At 38.2% G+C, this 13869-nt stretch overlaps 3 protein-coding genes across 5 annotated transcripts; 1 reads left to right on the top strand and 2 right to left on the bottom strand.

Moving 5' to 3' along the window:
- Window positions 1-122: 122 nt before the first annotated feature.
- Window positions 123-1705, bottom strand: LOC117634115. The gene has a single exon (XM_034368040.1). It carries the CDS (start codon window positions 1513-1515, stop codon window positions 298-300), a length of 1218 nt encoding a protein of 405 aa, XP_034223931.1. The 5' UTR covers window positions 1516-1705; the 3' UTR covers window positions 123-297.
- A 2017-nt stretch (window positions 1706-3722) lies between these two features.
- LOC117634113 (bifunctional purple acid phosphatase 26) lies at window positions 3723-8279 on the top strand. 2 transcript variants are annotated; one of them, XM_034368039.1, is made up of 10 exons: window positions 3723-4146; window positions 4684-4906; window positions 5129-5329; window positions 5738-5849; window positions 6205-6431; window positions 6572-6710; window positions 6993-7213; window positions 7346-7467; window positions 7643-7804; window positions 8000-8279. In XM_034368039.1, exons 2-10 carry the CDS (start codon window positions 4706-4708, stop codon window positions 8073-8075), a joined length of 1461 nt encoding a protein of 486 aa, XP_034223930.1. In that variant the 5' UTR covers window positions 3723-4146; window positions 4684-4705; the 3' UTR covers window positions 8076-8279. The 2 variants fall into 2 exon arrangements, with proteins under 2 accessions (XP_034223930.1, XP_034223929.1); XM_034368038.1 differs by having other exon boundaries at window positions 3723-4210.
- A 241-nt stretch (window positions 8280-8520) lies between these two features.
- Window positions 8521-13868, bottom strand: LOC117634112 (synaptotagmin-5-like). Of its 2 annotated transcripts, XM_034368036.1 has the most exons (12): window positions 13388-13866; window positions 13234-13284; window positions 13020-13140; window positions 12412-12533; window positions 12168-12269; window positions 11840-11914; window positions 11225-11304; window positions 10938-11088; window positions 10607-10837; window positions 10097-10393; window positions 9768-9881; window positions 8521-9228 (listed from the first exon to the last, which is right to left on the bottom strand). In XM_034368036.1, the coding sequence occupies exons 1-12, from the start codon at window positions 13595-13597 to the stop codon at window positions 9082-9084; spliced, it is 1701 nt and encodes a 566-aa protein (XP_034223927.1). In that variant the 5' UTR covers window positions 13598-13866; the 3' UTR covers window positions 8521-9081. The 2 variants fall into 2 exon arrangements, with proteins under 2 accessions (XP_034223927.1, XP_034223928.1); XM_034368037.1 differs by lacking the exon at window positions 11840-11914 and having other exon boundaries at window positions 13388-13868.
- Between the last annotated feature and the right edge of the window lies 1 nt (window position 13869).

Below are 13869 nucleotides of genomic sequence, written 5' to 3'. Positions count from 1 at the left end.
CATGTTCTCTAACCCAGCAGCATATGCCAACTTAAGATTCCCGGCATACAAATGGATTCCTGATTCCTTGAAGGCTTCATTCAACTATGCCGTAAAAACCCAGAAGCCCAAAACCACCAATCTCAGAGAAACTTAACAAGCAAATTGTGCTTGCTTACCATCTTCATCTCAAACTTGAAACAATAACAAATAATGATATAACATTTACTTAACTCTAACATACCAACAAATTGAATTTCTTTGTACTCTTGTTCTTCCTTTTGATTTACATTCCAAGTTTATAACAATTTCTTCACCTTAAGGCGAAGAGCCCCACAAAACCTCAGCAATAATGGTGGCTGCCTCAGCATCAGAAATAGAGGCTTCTCTAACTCTCATTAGTATCTGCTGCTTAAATGCCCTCCTCTCTCTCTGCCTCAGCCCTTCACCCACCTCCAATTGCACAGCAAATCTCGCCACACAGCTAGAAAACGGGTGGTTCTCGAAGAACCTATTTTCCCTGTTCTCTCTTCTTGTATTATTCTCCTTAATCCCACCACCACCACCAGCAACCTCTCTGTTTTCCTTGTCATCCTCATCCAAACCCATTTCCGTCAAATCCCCTCCAAGCTCTGATCTTTGCAATTCCACAAGCTTCTTTATCACCCCTTCCTCAAGCATAGCATCAATGGCCTCCTTGCGCCCAAAATACCCAATTTCAAGAATACAAACCATGGCCATCACTCTCATTTCCAGGTCTTCACGGTTCAAGAAGCTTATGATCTTGGGTATTTCCCCATTGAACTCAATCTCGTCAACAAGCGGAGACTTTATCAATCTGATCAGGGTACATAGCACTCTGATCGCATTCGGGGAAGCCATTGTTATTAAAGCCTTGATCGTTCGACCCATTAGCACTTGACCGACAAACACATCCTTGTTGAACTTTATCAGAGCTGCTATGGCGAAAGCCGAGTGTTCCCTAACTCGTTTGGAACAGTGAGAATCGCAGAGAACAGACTCGAGCAGAGTGAAAACTTTGGACTTCAAAATCAAATCTTGCAACTCGCGATTGAAACCCTGCAAAACTCGGTCCTCGAACTGATTCAGGAGCTTAACCAACTCGTCATCATTGTGAAGTGGCTTTTTCAGAGTTCTCGTCAAGCTCTCTAAGCTCTCGCGGTCGATCCACGCTTGGATTTCTGACTCGATCGACCCGGCCAGCCGGGACAGACAGTGAGTCGAGCAGCAGCGAGTTAAAAACGACCTGATGCTGTGGTGGCCTTTGGATTTCTTGAGGGTCTCGACGAGGTTCTTGAGGGTTGCGAGGTGTTGGGAGAGCGTAGAGAGATGTGGGTCTTTGGAGAGGATGTTGTCAGACTCGGTCTCGAGCTCGAGCAGAGCATTAATGGCGGACGAGTTTGAATCGGCCGAGTCTGGACTCGGGTGGGTTTGGAGCTCATGGGAGGCTTGTTTTAGAGCTTCCAGGACCTGGAGAACTCGCGGGCTGCCTTGCTTTGGTTGGTGGTCTTCCATGGCTATCCGGATCAGGCTGTCCTCCTGATTTCCTGAAGAAAGATTGAGTTTTTAAAGATATAATTAGAATTTGATGAGAACGGATTCTTCTTGTCTGAACTCAACGACCAGTCTTCGTCTCTATATGCATGCCATGCCAAACATTCTTTCTTTTCTTACAAAAGAGACGCTTTGAATTTGGGCTTGTGGTGGTTTTTATAAGCCTATCAATAATATAATCACGGGGGATAAAATATTTAAATTTTTTAATTAGAGTGCTTTTTAATTGAAAGAAATAGAGAGTTAACAGAAATTAGGTGATTGACACGCAGAGATGTCATGTGTCTGCCATGGGAAGTAGAAGTTTTCTATGATATAGATATGTGGTAGAACTTAGAAGAAGAACTTAGAACAAGGTCATGTAGGACAGGACATATTAGTATAGTCAGTGGGTCTGGGTTTTGGTGATTTTGGTTGTAAAATCATGGTGGTTGTGTGGGGCTGATGGAGGCATAATGGATTGTTGTTTGTCAACGTGTCCATAATTATTTGGCATGAAGACAATGGCTGAGCCTGAGCACACAGGAAAACTCTTGCCTAGTAGTAATTAACTTGTTTAGCAAGCAGTACAGTTGATCTTTTCTATTTTTTTTTTTTTGGTTCTGAAGCTTTGAAAGTATATTTATTTATTTTGAGAGAGGAGAGCAAATGCTGATGCTATGTGTGCTGAATGCTGATAACATATTGAGTTCTTCTTGAAGCTGCCAAAGCTCATGAGGACAGACGCATACTATTATGGAAACTTAGGAAGGAAGCAGAAATCTCTATTATTAATTTATGGGCTGCTGCTGCTGCGGTGTGGTGTGGTGTATATTTATTTGGGTGGGGTGGCCTCTACAGTGAAACAAACGTGAGGCTCCAAATTTAATCCAATCCGCAGCTTAAGCTAGGACTTGACCACCCACCCAACCCAACCCGTACGCACTACAAAATCCAAACTTGAGTTTGAGTTCCTTTTTCTTTTTTAGGGGGGTCAAGAGTCTGAGCATATTCGGAACCAAAGAGCATCAGGCAACTCTTGATTCTTGAATGAATATGTCACCAACACCCATTTCTGTACACAAGTTGCCATTCTTTTTGGTTGCTTGCTTGCTTACTTAGTAGAATAATTGTAAACAAAAGAAAATTTGTCAAAATAATTGATGGGTCCCAGCGGGGTCGCGTCGGGTCGTGTTAATGAGGCTGAATCATTAATTTTGCCTTTTTTGAGGGGCGGGGTGGTGAACTGAATTATAGCCCATGTATGAGTATGAGAGCACGAGTTTCATAGTGATGTAGCATGTGTTTCACATGTATGTATGTCTGAGCTAGCTCTCCAGCCAGCCCCATCCCATCCATGCATGAACTTTGATTCCAAGTCAACCCACTGTGAGTTTTTGGTCAAAAAATCCAATGTGATGAATCAGTCCTTCAGTTTATTTTATATAAACACGTGTTTAGCTTAGCTTAGACCTTTTAAATTTGAGTTGCTTCACTTCACATCACATCCCAAATCAAACTCCTTTATATTTGGTAATCAAAATTCACCAAAATTGCCCAAATTCCACTCAACATGTCACCCAAACTTTACTTTCTACTTTGTAGTGCCCTAAGCTTCCCAGTCTTCGGGGATTAATTACAAGGCAACCAGGCAATGCGCACAACCATAGATGCTAACTTATGCTAAATTCTATACTAAAAGTGTCATATATGGACCACTCATGTAAACATTTATATTAGCTACATAATCATTTCATTAAACTTAAGTGAAGTTACTATTCAGATAAATTATGTGACTAATATGGAAGTCTACATTCACGATTCATACATGACATCCTCATTATATGAAAGTCATTCCAAACTCTGAAAGAGAAAGAAAATTATCCTTAAAAGAGTGCCAATCAAAACAATGGCCCAATAAATGGCAGCCATGGGCTAGAAATTTGAATGTGAAGCCCAAAAGGTAAGGTTTAGCCCAAAACTGATGTGGATGACCCAAACATACCAAAAAAAAAAAAGATTATGTGGAATTGCAATTCATTTGCCTGCGTGCCCCTGCAATAGGAAATTAATCACATGAACACCTTTTGCAATTTTTTAAATGAAGGACTGTGACATAAATTCACATCTTCAGTATATAGTACTACTCCCCTTGAAATTCTATAGCTTACCATGAATAAAAATTTATTTCCAAACATGGCAAAAAATACTCTCATGGAAGAATATGCAGACCAAATAAACCAAATAAAGAATCTAATCTTCTCGTAAGCCTAAGGTTCACACGTGAGTTAGTTTGAGACTTGAGTTAGAGAGCCCGTGTCGTCCGTCCGATCAGTGATGACGGATCTTTCGTCGGATTATCAATAATTTAAGGTTGTTTTTCTCCGGACATCATTCTTTCATCAAATCAAGGTAACAAGATGATCTGACAGTGCTTATCAATCACGCACCACAACAGACCACTCCAAATTCGCCAGCTGTGCCTAAACCAGAAGAATATCTCGAGGCAAACACAGCGCAGACGATAGTTTCCCTCTATGCCTTAACCTACGCCACGTCACCTCATCGGATGCTGCTAACTTACGCCTTCCCCTCCTTCCATTCCAACTAATTGTAAGTATATGTTTCTCTTCCCTGTCTTGTGCTCTCCTAAATCTCACCGAGTTATGATTTTTGGGTACTCTCCCTCCCTCTCTTACTTTGAACTTTTCTTTATTTTTGTTTGATCTATTTAATTGTTAGAATATTTAGTTCTGATTCTCTGATTCATTCAGTGGTAAGTGATTCTTCTTCTTCTTCTTCTTCTTCTTCTTGTTTCCAGCTCAACTTGTTCTCTGTTTATGCGGCGTTTTCATCGTTTTAGCTCGTTTTGTTCTGTGTTAATGGTTGATTGGAATGTTGATTGAAATGATTGTGTTCAGCTGTAATTAAATTCAAATCTTACTGGGATTGGTTGATTCTTGATTGATTAGCATTTGCAAAGTTTTACTTAAATCGGCTATTTTTATCTCTCTATCTGTACGTACTTTGTTTGAATAAAGTTTCATTCTTCATCTTCTTCGAACGATTTTATTATTGTTGGATTGCAAAATTTCAGAAATTTAATGCTCGTCAGTCTGGCTGAATTGCCGCCTCTTCTTTTTGATGCAGTTAGTTTTACTGTAATTGCTGAATGAAAATCATGGCAGCAGTGATTAGGATGCACCCCATGTTGCTTCAACTCATTCTTACTAATTTCGTCTTCTTGAGCTGTTTGAGGAATGGGAATGCGGGGATCACAAGCACTTTCATCCGATCCGAGTATCCATCCATGGATATCCCTCTTGATAATAAAGTATTTTCTGTTCCAAAGGGTCATAATGCTCCACAACAAGTGAGAATTCACTGCTATCTCAATAACTGTTTGGTATTACTGTAGAAAGTTAGGCACATCATATATTGTTTTCCAGAATTCAGGATGTGGAAATTATGATTCCTCATTTCTCTGGACAATTTCTTTCTTCTTGTTTTTTACTCACAAGTGGTATAATTTCCTTGCTCGATATTACTGTTTTGAGTTCTAATGTTCTTGTGTATTTACACTCATTCATTACAGGTGCATATCACCCAAGGTGACTATGATGGAAAAGCTGTTATCATCTCCTGGGTTACCCCTGATGAACCAGGGACGAGTAAAGTGCAATATGGTACATCAGAGAACGGATACGAGCTTTCTGCAGAGGGGATTGTGACAAACTACACATTCTACAAGTACAAGTCTGGCTACATCCATCACTGTCTTGTTGATGGCCTAGAGGTAACCATGATTATTTTGTGAATGTACTACTAGTAGGTAGCATATGCGTTGTGGTTTTCGCTCATGATATATATTTTATTTAAAGAAACTTCATTTGTAGCTTAATCTTTCTTTTTAGATTGTATTAATTGATAGTATGTGGTTTGGTTACACATACATTATCATTCTATGCTTTCTTGTATTGAATAAATAGATTATTAACATTCTCTGGGTTCTCCTATCATGCAAAGCCTGTGAGATTGTCCTCTCAGTCAACAGTGTAGACTTGAAGTTTTTATTGACTTATTGTGTCTCCAAGTTTCCCAAGTGAATATGTCCCCAGTGTTGTAGATTCTAGATGCAATATTTGGACTTGTCTTTTCTGTTGCTTATAGTTTCCGTAAAACATCAATTATTTCTTGTTTTCAGCATGACACGAAGTACTATTACAAGATTGGGAGTGGCGATTCTTCTCGAGAATTTTGGTTTACAACACCTCCAAAGATTGACCCAAATTCTCGTTACACATTTGGGATCATAGGTGAGTTGTGTTCTCTCTGCAAGGGGTCTTATTGATAAAAAAAAATTTCAATTTACTTATCCATTGTAAAGCATTTCTTTCTTTGTTTTAAAACCAAACATCTAAGATGAGTTCTGCTCATGTTGTCTTTGGCTCTGCAATTGCGTTCTTTCTCTTACTATTTTGTGCTTCTTTTTTTAATTTTATCAGTTACAACTTACAACATTTGGGTAGGAGGAGTGGTGTGGGTACTAACTAGGCTATTCTGTGACTACACTTGATGTACTTTGTATCCTACGATTCTTATTAATGTTTATATTAAATCATGTTGAATTTTGTTGTTTCCCTTAATGAATAGTTATTCTGTATCTTGCAGGTGATTTGGGTCAGACATTTAACTCTCTATCAACTCTTGAGCATTACATGCAGAGTAAGGGACAGGCTGTTTTATTTCTTGGAGATCTTTCCTATGCTGACAGATATCAGTATAATGAAGTGGGTTTACGGTGGGACACATGGGGTCGATTCGTTGAGCAAAGTACTGCGTATCATCCCTGGATTTGGTCTGCTGGCAATCATGAAATTGAGTTCATGCCTTATCTGGTAAAGTATCAAAATCTTTCAGAACTGTCTGAGTTCCATGACGTACAAAAGTTGTAAAATTCCACTGATATGCATGATGTCTTGTGTCCCGAAACTCCTATCATGTTAATTATCTAACTATTAAATTTTTTATATTCTAGGGAGAAGTTACTCCTTTCAAATCCTATCTTCAGCGGTATGCTACTCCTTATTTGGCCTCCAAAAGTAGCAATCCTCTTTGGTATGCCATCAGACGTGCATCGGCTCATATAATCGTACTGTCCAGTTATTCTCCATTTGGTAACTATACATTTCTATACATGCTGCAAATACGTGAACTGAGTACTTCTCTTTTTAATTATAATTCTATGTTGTGCAGTAAATAGAATCTATAGAAAATATCATACTTCCCTTTTTGATTGTGTACTTCTGCTTTAGTAAAAGCACGACTGAATTTCTTCCGTCTTATACAATTTTCTCATTAAGGCTTGCTAGTATTCTATATCTCTTAGAAGGGAATGGACCCTTTTTTCTCTTTTGTGCCTGTATATCTTACAGCAATGTTGATAATTTTGTCATCAGTGAAATACACACCTCAATGGAGGTGGCTAGAAGAAGAATTGAAAAGGGTTAACAGGGAAAAAACACCTTGGCTCATAGTCCTTATGCATGTTCCAATCTACAATAGTAATGATGCTCATTACATGGAAGGTGAAAGCATGCGAGTAGTGTTTGAGAGTTGGTTCGTTCATTACAAAGTTGATGTAATCTTTGCTGGCCATGTCCATGCGTATGAGAGATCGGTATGGTTCTTTACCTTCTATGTTTTTCCTGTTTGTCTCCTGTTATATAATAAGATTTTGTTGATTTGGATTTCAACAATTTTCGTTCATGGCTAGGGTGAGATTCATGTTTTTCTTTCCCCTTATTTTCAGTATAGAATCTCAAATATACACTACAACATAACAAGTGGTGACCAGAACCCCATACCAGACAAATCAGCTCCTGTATACATAACTGTTGGAGATGGAGGGAACCAAGAAGGACTTGCTGGAAGGTAGGAACCTTGTTCTAATATTGTTTATTATGATTTTTATTTTGTTAATAAGTTATAAGGTCAGTCGAAATGCATGATTATAATTTCAGCGATGTTATTCCATTTGGTCCGTAAGGAAATCAAATACTTTTTGTGCAAGCAGTGATGACTAACAGTTGCTCCATGGTTTCTGTAGGTTTAGAGATCCACAACCAGATTATTCTGCGTTCCGAGAAGCCGCCTATGGACATTCTACACTTGAGATTATAAACAAGACACATGCACTCTACCACTGGAACCGCAACGATGACGGGAAGAAAATTGCAACTGACGCATTTGTATTACACAATCAGTACTGGTGAGTGGTCATACCAATTATGTTTCTGGTGCCAAAGTAGCAAGGAATGCATGCATGCAACAGCCCATTTCACCTTGCTGATTTGGCACTGCACAGTTGTGATACAAACTACGGCCAGATATGAAATTTAGGATAGTTTTAAAATTAAAAAAAAATTATAATCTGCATAATGTGATTGTTCTGGTGAATGCGCAGGGGTATGAATCGTAGGAGGCGAAAACTGAAGAAGCATTATGTTAGGAAAAGTTTGGAGCAGATCGCAATTTATTGATAAGCAGCTTGTTGGAATATTGGATTGGCTTGTCTTGAGACGCATATAAATAAGTAATGTGATCCTTATTTTGTTGGTTGCTTGCTGGTTCATTCATGATATTGGATGGAGCTGCCACTAATTCGGACGCAATACTTTCAAAGGAAAATCCTACGGCCATTGATTTTTTATAAAATTTCATTTACAACTGTTTGTTTTATGGTATAGCGCGAGCTTGGTGGTGGTGGGTGCTTACATTATACATAGCAACTTCCCGCACATATTTCACGTTGAAGTCATTATCACAACGAACATGCTTGTTTCCGCTGAACACTAAGAATTCTTTATAAAATAAGGTTCACCACTATCCAACCTGATAGATGGTCCCACGAAGATTTTAGGAGAATATGGCAGACAACACTGACTGAAAAGCCCCGCGCTTACTGAAGTATATGCAAATGCAGCAGAAACAATTACATAATGCAATGAAATTTCAACTTACACAAACTTGGATCCCAAAAAACATATGCAAGTAAATAAGGCAATCCAGTCGCCTAAAATCAATCAATACGAAAACAAGAAAAAGAAAATCACCAAAGCTCATGATGTGGCATCCGATCCTAATAACTTGCATTTTACACAACAGTGAGGTAGGGCAGGTCCTATTCTATCGATACATAAGAACCCCTCCCTCTCCAAACAAACCACAATGCAACTGAAAAAGATGGGAATGGTAAAGGGGGCCAAAGGTGAAGAAGCAGAATCCTGCTAGCCACTAGATCGATAATCCAATGTGACTCTATGCCGTGAATCTGATTGGTACACATTCTATAACTTGATTACATTATGACAGACAGGTGTTATGCTTATGAAACAACTATCTATGTACACCATCCGAGTGTTTTGCCAAGTTTCTGAAACAACAAACTTTTTTGAGGGTGTCCTTTGTGTTCTTTGGATACATCATCTACGGGTGGGTGACACTGATACATCTCCAATTTACTATTAGCCATGCGACGGAGATCCATCAAGAATCACGGTAAATTGGTTGTGGCATCCACTTAAGCTGCACGTTCAATTTCCCAGATTTGGCCCCATCTAGCGGTAAAGACTCTTTGTATTCCCCTTCTAATATAACTCTAGTGAGGGTCATGATGCATCTGCCTATGTAGTCCTGCACGATACAAAAACTTTAGACACACGTTGCTGCTTTCACATTCTCCAAACAAAAACTTCAATTATCTAGAATTACTGATATACTTCTTTATTGAATATACATACTTATTTGAGGGATCCCTCAACTAAAGCTCCTATACACACACACACACACACACCTTCCATTGAGGGATCTCTCAAATAAGCTTATTTGAGAGACGCCCTTGTAGGGCCCACTCTGCATTGTATTTCACTAATCCAAAACGTGTATTTTTTAGGTGATCATTCAAAGATCATCTCTACAAAAAATCACTTGAATCCGATATCATTTGACCAGTCAATTGAGTTAATAAAATTTTAGTACTTTCTTAAAGCACCGTGTTCATTAATTTTTTAGGACACAATTGGATGTCGAAACGGTTAAAAATAGATGATTTGGATCGTTAAATTTTTTTTATAAGGAATCCCTCAATGAAAAGGGACTGATATATATATATATAATTCCACAGTTAGAAATTCGGTAAAAGAAAAACAAATGAAGAACTGAAAAAATAGTACCTTCCCAAAAGTATCATGGTCCCAGACTTCAAGAATGAGCATGTCATGCAATCCATCCTCAACAACAAAGTCAAAAGTTTGATTCCAAATGGGATTCAAGCTGTCATTAACCACCTGAGAGAGGAAAAGAATTTTAAGTATCAACAAAACCTATAACTTGTGCAAGCAGATAACCACACACAAGAATCTTGGAGCAAAATTAAACAAACCAGAAAAAGGACCTCTATTAAGCTAAAACAAGGCAGCAAACTTTACGAGAAATGGAAACTGCAAGCATTACTTTGTAGAAAAATAAGGTAGTTGCAGTCTTTGGGCATTCAAACTCTTACCCTAGTTTTGTTTTTTGTTTCTGATTTCTTCAAGGTCAGTACCACATAAGGATCAGCTTTTCCTATCAGATCAACTGGTGGCAAGTCTTCAGCAGATATTATAGTAACAGAAAGTACACCTCTAATTATGACCTCCTTTCTCTTCTGTGTGGCTTCCTTTGGAGTTTCAGTAGCTTCTGTTCCATTCATCCCACTTTTAAGTACCTTTTCCAAAGAGGTCATTGAGAAGTTGGGAGTAAACGGGTTGACAAAGCCATTCTCCATGCCAAATGGACAATATAACAGCTCCAAATGTACCTAAAGCAGGAATATAAATGATAAAACTACTTAAACAATGAAATATCCTTTCAGAATATATCAGAAAAGAAAATACAACGTGGTGGGAGCAAATAATAATGTGATCCAATGTACTCTCAAAGCCTACTAGCCATCCAAAGTAGGATTCATACAGCATCTCTAACTTAATTGCTACTATTTATTGATTCAAAGGATGGAAATTAGTTTTCTGACCTGCCCGCGGTTTTTATTATCTCTTTGGACTTCCAAGCTTTTAACCAGCTTCAACCACACATCCTTCACTTTACCAGGCTGAAGTTCACTTAGTCGTACATGAGCACATCCAATGAGCTCAGATGACTGAACTCCCTCATCATCATAAACTTTAACCACCAGATGTTGAGTGGATGCATCTTCAACAATAAATTCAAAGTGCTCATTCCAGATCGGATTCAAATCATTGTTCTGAAGAGGGAGAGAAAAACATATAATTCCCTCAAAACCAATTAAAACAAAAGGAAAAATATTAAAATGCATGGACATATAAGAAGAGCAGAAAACTTACAATAGTTTTGCTTTTCTTCATTCTGTCCTGTAAAGGTCGTATGTATACTACAGCATAGGGATCTGACTTTCCAATAAGGTCTTTATTTGTTAAATCCTTCGCCTGCACAAGTTTCACCTCTAGCATTCCGACTGGCTTTAACTCCAGATCACTAACCAACAAAGTTAATTAGAACAGGAAAAAAAATGTTGTAATTTTAGAGGGCATTCACATGCCTCTCTCTTTTCAAGGTAAGATTAACAAGATTCATAGGTGAGAAATTGACAATCCTGTATATTCTACTTTACCTATAATCCCCAGGCAAAATGGGAACAACTTTGCGAACAGGCCATGTAATTGAATCCTCAATCGCATCCCGTATCATCCCCTGTATAAATATTACACATCTCAATTAAAGCATGTAGGATTAAACAAAACCTGCATCTATTTCATAAGACCTAGTAACTCTTATAGTGATGGAAAATTACTGTATATTTTTTTGCAAACTATGCATGATAACCCAAATCCTGCATATATGAAATAATACCTATTAAGTCTCATAGGGTTGAAAGACTACTAGATATATTATTTGCAAACCCGTCCACCATTCAGATTGTTTGACGTAATTTAGAAGGAAGGATGCATGAAACCCGATGTCTGCATGTGAGTTGCCAGACATTATGGGGAACTCTATAACATCATTTTGAGCTGAGGGCACATTTGTACAAGTTGCACTCTGTAACTCTACATTCTAGTGTCCATATCGACCGGGTCAATCCTAAATCAAATTTTCACTACAAACCAGAACATTAAGTATGAAAACTCACATTCCCAAATCATCATATAAAGTACTCAAATGAAGATCATGCCACATGAGAAGAAATCATAAATAAGTGAAAAAGAATTGTGGATTTTGCTCAAACCTCAATTGCATCATAGATCCCAGGTATTGTAGATATGTCGCCACCCACAACTTTAAGCCTAAACTCTAAATTTTTCTGCAAATAAAAAAAAAACACAATCGCTAAATCAGAGTTATTGGTTATCTGCGGTGTAAGGCATTTGGCAGGGAGAGGGACCTGCCTATCTAATTGCTTTCAGATAGCTAATCATCAGAACATCTATAATCCTACAAATATGCTAATGTTAGTGTAGATCTTCATATCAACAGAACTCTTTTTTTGTGTGATACGTGTACCACTCCTCTCTTCCAAAATCTTTCAAAGATGGCTCTAGAAAGAGATAGTGCACCTTTTCTCTCAATGAATAGCAAACAGCTCCAAAGCACGGAAACTCATCAACCAAAGGCTTGAAAATCAGCCTGAATACCCCAGTGAATCCAATATCTTTCACCTGAAAATCAAAGTATGGATTAATTCATAGATAATAAGAAAACATAATATAAATTATCATTCTACAAGAAGGAAACCAACTTCTGAACATTGAAAAGGGCCTCCAGTGAGTAGAAGCGAGAAGGCGATAATTTGTAGATTACCTGCACAGGTAGGCTTACACCAAGTAAAGTCTTGATAGCAAGTATTATACTTGGATTTCCATCCCACTGCATTTCCAACTCCATTGTAACACCGTCACCTTCATCTTCAATTATAGAAACCCCTAACGAAAAACATCAGCTCATTAATGAATGCTTTACAAATGGTTCATTTAAAGCTCGCTCTTAAATGATATTAAATACCATAACAAATTGGAAGATTACAATCTACAAAAATCTGTACAATACATAATGCATAAAAATAGCACGGGAAGCATACTATCATGCTCACAGCCATCAATGCGATTAAACTTAGGAAAGGACTCTATGAATATATTTGAACGAATGAATTATAGATGAATGTAGGCATTAGCTTAGCTACATGATCAAGTTGGGCGTAACCAAAATAAGATGAAAAATCAAATATAAGCTAGCCTCTAATTAACAAAAGAAATAGATAAAATCAAGTTATGGATCCATAACCTTAACCATGCAAATAAGGAATGTAACATATCTTGGCGAAAATTAAGGAAAATCCAGTTTCCAAACGAACACCAAGGGCCTAAAAGATTCAACCACCTATCTTCGTGGGTTACATAAATTGAACTAACCTGTAAACTGCGGTGCCACGGTACCAAGAGTGAACTTGGAAAATTTGAGTGAGGACAATATCATTGGTCTATACTGCTCCAGAATTGGCTCCACTGAAGTCTTTATCAGCTCAGACGCTGCCTGCACCAACATATTTAGAAACCGAGCTTACAAAATTAACGAAACGAAGAGAAACATACTGGTAACAAATACGCAAAACCCAAAAGGAGTTACCTCATTAACATAGGGCCAGATCTTTTGAAGATGAAGATTGAGCCACATTAACTGAAAAACAAAAGAATCCAAATAAACATGTTAGTCCCGCTGTGGCTACCGCAGATGAAAGTGAGAGAAAGTAGAGGAAGAAGAGGTAGAGTTGGGAGCTCAACTTCTGTCTGTGGGAGAAGACGACCCAAGAAGGGTAATACTCAGAAGGTAAGAGCTTTCTAGAATCCTCGACAGTCATTCGAGCAAAAGCAGCTACAGTTGTGGCGAGCTCGGAACGGAGCTTGGATCGGTGGTTCTCCAAGCGGACAAACACCACGATAATTGCGAGTCCCACTAGAATTCCGAGCACTAATCCGAAAACGAAGCCCATTGGATTGGATTGAGAGCACAGTCGAGATTTTGGGGGTGCTTTGGTCGGTTGGTGCTTGGTTGGTCAGAGAGATAGGGAGAAACTGAGAGACTGAGAGAGTTGGGCGAAAAATTGAATTAAATGCAATAATTAGATTAGAGAAGAAGATGGGTCTAAATTGTAATGGTGGATTTGATTTAAAAAGATTGATGTAATATATTATCTTGTAACGCTGTTTTGTTAATCTTTTTGCCTAATTTCTTTGTTGTTGTGATTGTATCTTCGTAATGAAG

This window comes from Prunus dulcis, chromosome 7 (genome assembly GCF_902201215.1).
Source record: "Prunus dulcis chromosome 7, ALMONDv2, whole genome shotgun sequence".
Lineage (NCBI taxonomy): Eukaryota > Viridiplantae > Streptophyta > Magnoliopsida > Rosales > Rosaceae > Prunus > Prunus dulcis.
Note: the sequence above shows the minus strand (reverse complement) of the source record. Positions and strands in the feature narration are given on the sequence as shown.